The sequence below is a fragment of the Quercus suber genome, unplaced genomic scaffold (assembly GCF_002906115.3).
Source record: "Quercus suber isolate HL8 unplaced genomic scaffold, Cork oak 2.0 scaffold_66, whole genome shotgun sequence".
Classification (NCBI taxonomy): Eukaryota; Viridiplantae; Streptophyta; class Magnoliopsida; order Fagales; family Fagaceae; genus Quercus; species Quercus suber.
Genome location: NW_027069531.1, coordinates 934,102 through 941,033, shown reverse-complemented (window position 1 = coordinate 941,033; position 6,932 = coordinate 934,102). Strand labels below are relative to the sequence as shown.

The window sequence follows — 6,932 nt, the reverse complement described above, 5'->3', positions numbered from 1 at the left end:
TGGGTTCCACAATACTATTCATACATTTAAAAATTATTTTGCTACAGTGTTTTCAGCAACAATCAGTTTTCAGCCACTTTCAGCAATAATAAGTTGTATCCAAACAGATCTTAGGATTTTTCTTAATCTTTCACGCGCGGCATAAATAATTCAATGTCTACTGCACACGGAAAATCTTTAAAATCTTTTAATATAATCTTCCACACATATTCACTATAACACGCCTGCACTACGTTGTGTTATACATACGAAACATGTGTTATGTTGTTGAATTTTGGCTTTAGAAAGTAGAGATAGAGTAGCCGAAGTAAAAGCTCGGTCTCTTCCTTCCAAGCAATTTCTTGTTGCTGAGTTTTTCGCCATTCACAAGGTAGGTAGAATCATAATATGAAGATTCTCTGCAACTTTGGGGCCCATGCATGCTTATCATAATCTGGGATGACCAATTCTCCAACACTATTCTTATCCACAAAAGTTAATCTCAATCACTATTATTTCTTGTAACTTTTATGCTTTTACTGCACATGTAGAAAGTACATGTTAAGAACCGTTGCAAGAAACTTAGAAGTGATAAATTATTGCATTAATAATAACTAGTTATAATAACTTATAATTATTTGTTACAATAGAGGCTTTAATATTTTACTATATTACGAAATTTTTTTACAATAACTTATAATGAAGAATTCGTTGCAATAACTTGATATTTTTGCAATCTATTAGAACGGAAATTTCAAAGTGATATTTTATAGCGCTTTCAAAAAAAAAAAAAAGTGATATTTTATAGCAATAAATGTATTATTTCAATAACTTTATATCAATTATTATATAACTTATTACAATGATAATTTTGAAACAATTATTAATTACAATGAATGTATTGTTGCAATAACATAACCTGAATTATTTTTGTCAATTATTTACAATCTTATTGTAATAAAATTTGTGAAGATTTGAAGCAGTAAATTTTTTATTGCAACAACATATATATTATTTGTATTAAAGTTGTCATTAAAATATCTAGACTTTATTGCAATGAAATTTTTTGTTATATAAACCTATTGCTCAAATTTTATTGTAACACATCACAACAACTATTGTAATGACTATATGGTTATTGCAACGATTTTTTTTCTTATAGTGCGTGCATGGCTAAACTAACCTTTCATTTAACATTTTTTTGAATGCAAACACTCTTAAGAAATTTATTTCTCTTTTTCACTTCTTTTCACCGAATTTATTTTGTTTGCAATTTATTAAAAGAAGTTGTGCACTAATTTCTATCTTTTTAATTTAAGTCTTAAACTACAAATTTTTCATGTTGCAAGAGTAATTATTTTCATAAAAAAAGTGAATCCCAAATAAATTCACAATGGATATTTCTCATTTTTCTATATTTAATTAAGAAAAAAAAAGTTAACAAATGCTTTATGGGATTCAATAAATTAACAAATGCTTTAGGGAATAATTTTAGAATTTTTTTATGGGATTCAATAAATTAAAAAAACTTATTTTTTTGACGACTTTTTATATTTTCTATGGGGCATAAGAATTCAGATAAGGTACTTGTACCACGTGTCGTATCTATGGCCAAGGAGCCCATTATTGTGCCGAGGAGGCTACACGCTCGGATAGTAAGACCACATCAGTGGCACATTGCCAGAGGAGGTTCTGCTGTTGAGAAAAAGTTTCGGAGAAGGGGTTAACCCTGATATGACTGGCAGGATGGTGGTTGCCCCCACATTCAATGCATCCCACCAAACCTCCTGACTGCATTTATGTGGAGAAGACTCTTAAACAGTGTTGCCTTGGCTATCGCAACTCACAAGGGGTTTGGGAAGGTGTCTGATGGGACAAGCACTTGAGTGGTGGACTAGACAATCAACAAATGGAAGGTTAAGATCGCCTGAAGGGAGTTATATAATGTGAGAGACCCTCCAAAGGGTGGAGGACACAAAATCGGTAGAGAAAACACTGTAGTATTAAGAAAAGTAACTATAATCAAATCTAAGAGAAGTATATTTAAGAACTACTCTCTTTGGATATTGCCGAGGAAGAATTTTTATGCATTACATTTGTCTATTTATTGCTTTTCCTTGCTCTCTTACCATCCTTAGCCCACTAAGGACGTTGTCCACTTCATTGAAGCCTAGCTTTTTAGCCTGCTCTCTACAAATTTATTGTATTGGACTTTTTGAGCTTAATCCATTAATCTTTTGGACCTAAGAGCTAAAGCCCGCCCTTACATTTTCCATGAAAATTGTATTAAATTTTTTCTAAAATAATACATTAACAAATGTGCTAGAGTCAAGACATGCACACATGGACCCATTTAGTAAGGGACAGCCCTAATAAGAATTCGTATAATAATTATTAAAAGAAAATAAAAAAGTTACTACCCATTAATAATTAAATAGAGTTTTTCCCCTCGACATTGTGATATCCATTATTCTCACAAAAAAGTGAGTTTCACTTATCATATTCTCTCTCTCGTGTCATTAGTTATTATGAGCATTTTGAAATTCTCAAATCTAATCTAGTTCAGCTTTGACTGCTTGAACTTTTTCTTTTTTGGTCGTACATTTTTAGGTACCAAAACATATGTAATTAAAAAGTAATAATAATAGCACTAAGCGTCCGCCCGACTCCACCGATTAATGAAAAACATGTGTAATTAAAAACTAATAATAATACTAAAAAAGTAATTATAATATAAATGACATTAAACAAGAAAATATTGACTATAAAAAAGGATATTAAACAATAAAATAGATAGCAGAAAAAATCAATTATTAAAGGTTACTTTAAATTAAGTGGTGAAAGTATATTGTGTAAATCCTATTTTTCCCCAAAAGAAAGAGTTATAATAGTAAGGACTCAGTTTGAATCTTAAGCCCAAATGATAAAAGGATTTAAGTCCAAAGAGCCCAGTACAATAAATTTGTAGAAAGTGGGTTGGAAAATTAGGTTCTAATGAGTTGAGTCACGATTACAATAGATCCAATAGACAATAAAACAAAAATAGACTAAATTTATCTAAGGAAAATTATCCTCAGCAAAGTCCGAGAAGATCAGTTTTTGTCTAGATTACTTGAAGTTGGTTTTAAATACAGTTTTGATTGCTATAATGTCTCTTTCTCAATTCTCTAATCCTTTTCTCTCAGGGTTTTTCTTCTATTTTATACTATTTTTTCCTTTCATCTCTATCATTCACATGCAGATCAGATTGCTGGTGTGAATCTTTGTCCCATCAACACCTTTCTGAAGTCTTTGGATAGTAGATGTAAGGCTGAAAGTTACTGTTCAGGCATCACTTTCTCATTAAATGCTGCCAGAGGGTTAGTTGCAAAGCATTTATAGCTTTTCGTTGTTTGGTTTCTTTTTGATACTTATCCTTATCCATGGAATAGTTTGGAACGTTACTCTTGATGGCAGACCACATCCTCTGACCTTGACTTTGCCTAGCCGATGAAGCATTCATCCTCGGATCGCCCTTTTTGGATAATCATGATCACACTTCACCTCTTTACTTACTAACACGAATTCTCATGAAAGTGTTTATTCATCCTCGGACTATTTAATGTCCTCGGATTGGGCCCTTGGCCCAATATGTACATAGAAATGTTCTACTGGTCCTATTACCCTTACAATAATAAATTATAATTTAAATAAAACATAAAAACAATTTTGGATCTATTAAAAACAAATTTTGGAACTTTTGTGATTGAGTTTCACTAAGAGAAAACTATCTTAAAAATATTAATTTACTTATAGAATACCACGGCAAAAACAAAAATGATTCTTACATTGAGCTATGTGGCATAATCAAGACGAGTAAGATCCAAAATATACTATTGCAACGAAAAATTATGGAAGTTGATTAATATAATGTAAAATACACGGTGAAAACTCTTTCAAATTTTTACAAACTTTTGATAATAGATTTGTGATCGGATTACTATTTGAAACTTCTTAAAATTTTATCAAAAGCTTTTGGTAATAAACTTTTAAGGAGTGTAGTAAATTAAAATTTCTTGAAACTTTGGCAATAGATTTCTGCATATAAAAAATTATGTTTATAATTTTAAAATCATAGATATAACTTCTAGAGTGGAGTTAACGATGCAATAATGAGTTTGCAAAGTCTTTTAAGCACATTTATAACTTTTTTACCCATTTTTTGTTAGTTTGAGTTTTTTTTTTTGAGTCTACATCTAAGTTTTTTTCTATTCAGAAAAAACAAAAGTACTCACGTCTAGTAATGGAAGGTAGATGCGGTGGCTAGTTTAACATGTAGATGACAGCTAACTGGGTAAAATTTTATATTAATTAACAGTGCCATACCATAGTTAATTTTCATAAAAAATTTCTAATTTTTTTTTAAAAAATTAATGTTGTTAAGGCATCCTTTAATTATATGTAATTCAATATAAGAGTTATAAACATTATAGGAAATAAAGTACTAGAGTTAAACAATAAGAAGTAGCCACAACAATAATAGCTCAATCGAATTTTATTACTCTTATCGTCACGTAGTGCGTGGTTGATGAGTCTACATTTAAGATTTTTTTTCTATTCAGAAAAAACAGAAGTGCTCACGTCCAGTAATGGAAGGTGGATGCGGTGGCTAGTTTAGCATGTAGATGACGCTAACTGGGTAAAATTTTTATATTAATTAACAGTGCCATACCATAGTTAATTTTCAAGCGTCTATAAAAAGTTAGAACAACAAATTAGCTTCGAATTATTATGCAATTTCAAATTGTCATTGAATGTTAATAATCTATTGTTAGTTACAGCGGTAACCATGGTTGTGTTTCCTGATCTCGCACAAAACCCTCAATGATTAGTCCTGGAAAATATCATATTTTTTTCCCCACTAGCAAATATATAATATATAACCTCCCCAAAAACACACAAAAATAGCCAATAATTTACGTACATGTGCACACCCCCACGGTAAAACCAAGAAAAAAAAAAAAAAACCCCTTTTCGTAATTCCACTAGAAATTTTTTCCTGACGCCAGGAACTTGGACAACTTCAACTTTGAATATGAAGAAAGTGGAAGAAGAAAAAAATAAAAAGAAATGATGAAAGGGAAATCCCATCAATTATCTAATCCACAAACAAAAAGCAAAGAATCCAACGGTGGAGAAACATCCATCCGCGGAAACACGGAGCCGCTCGCGCCCAAGACCTTGGAGTCCCCACATCAAAAAAAAAAAAAAAAAAAAAACCTATTAACATTACTTCCTCTCCACCAAACAAAACAAAAAGACAGAGCCCACAAAGCCACAGCACGTCACAAACACACACACTTCTCTCAAGTCTCACCCCACCACCACCACCATCTCCTTCCACTACCAAAAAACTAACTCAACCCTAGTTAATTATTTCTAACCCTCTAAACCCCACTTCCTTTTATTTATAAATCACCCTCTCCCCTCTCGCCCCAAACCTTCATTCCATTCCTACTCTCTCTCTTTCTTGTGCTCAAAGAAATAATGCATTCTTATAATCTTAGGTTGTTCATGTAAAGAGACTGAGAGTCCTGAGTCTTGAAACTTTTGAAACTTGAAACTTGAAACTTTGAAACACAGATAATAATAAGATAAAGATAAGAAAAATGAGTTGCAACGGTTGCCGAGTTCTCCGAAAGGGTTGCAGCGAATCGTGTATTCTACGGCCTTGCTTGCAGTGGATCGATACCCCGAAGCCCAAGGCCATGCCACTGTCTTCGTGGCCAAGTTCTTTGGTCGTGCTGGCCTTATGTCTTTCATTTCCAACGTATCTGAATCTCAAAGACCTGGTACATATATATACACATATCAAATACTATGTAGTTTTTTTTTTTTTTTTTTTTTTTGGGTTGTGTAACTTGTGTTATTGTCTCTGTTCTGATTTTTTTTTTTTTTGGTTGTGTTTTTCAGCTTTGTTTCAGTCTTTGTTGTTTGAGGCTTGTGGAAGGACCGTGAACCCAGTAAACGGCGCCGTTGGACTTTTATGGACTGGTAACTGGCACGTGTGCCAGGCGGCGGTTGAGACTGTCCTACGCGGCGGGACTTTGCGTCCGGTGCCGGAGCTTCTCACATCCGGTGCACCGTTTCCGTCCTCCGACGAGGTCTCCGAGGCCGAAGTGACCTGTACCAACATGTGGAATCTCGGGGATCCGAGTCCGAATTCCCGACCCAAGGTCTCTCCAAAACGCCGGCGATCCGGGGAGCCGAACAAACCGTACCAGACCGATCTCGATCTCCGCCTGACTCCGGCGAAATCGGTTTACAACCAGGAGATCCGGCGTCCGGGAACTCCGTCGATGAATTCCGAGGAATCGGTGACGACCTTCGAGAGTGGTTTTGCAGATCAGTATGGAGAAAGAAAGCTTCTCAACTTGTTCAATTGAAGTGGCTAGCTCAGCTCTCCCTCTTTATTTTTTGGTTTTAACTTTTTGGGGGTGAATTTGATGTTCACACGTGCGAGTAGGGTACGATTAATATCCCTGTTTTTTAGGGGAGGGAGTTTATGATATCCGGAATTGAAATTCTGGCGAGATTTTGTGAATCACCGGCACAGGATTTCTCTGCTTCTTTGTGTTTAGAGAGAATAGAGGAAGATGAAAGTTTGTCGGTGATTTTTTTTTTTTGTATCTACCTATGACTATGAGAGTTGATCAATAATGATTCTGGCTAATCTTCTCCTTCGTTGTTTTTCTTTTTTAATTTTTTAATTTTTTGGATTGTTTTCTTTATAAAACATTAATTAATGAGTGGATGCATTGGATTTTATGATGAATGATAAAAATGTTTGACAATTTGATGGGGGTGGGTCAGGATGGGTCTGCAACTAGTAGCTACATATCCGTAGCCACGGCATGATCCACTCATGCTACGAATAGGACTGAGTTAATAATTTATTAACCTTAAAAGCGAAA

At 33.8% G+C, this 6,932-nt stretch overlaps 1 protein-coding gene across 1 annotated transcript; it reads left to right on the top strand.

Annotated features, from left to right (window-relative positions):
- The first annotated feature begins 5,315 nt into the window (after positions 1–5,315).
- On the top strand, positions 5,316–6,701 carry LOC112034034 (LOB domain-containing protein 38). The gene is given in 3 exon segments (XM_024066822.2): positions 5,316–5,706; positions 5,709–5,810; positions 5,932–6,701. Coding segments are annotated over 3 exon segments (654 nt in total). The 5' UTR covers positions 5,316–5,627; the 3' UTR covers positions 6,405–6,701.
- The last annotated feature ends 231 nt before the right edge of the window (positions 6,702–6,932 follow it).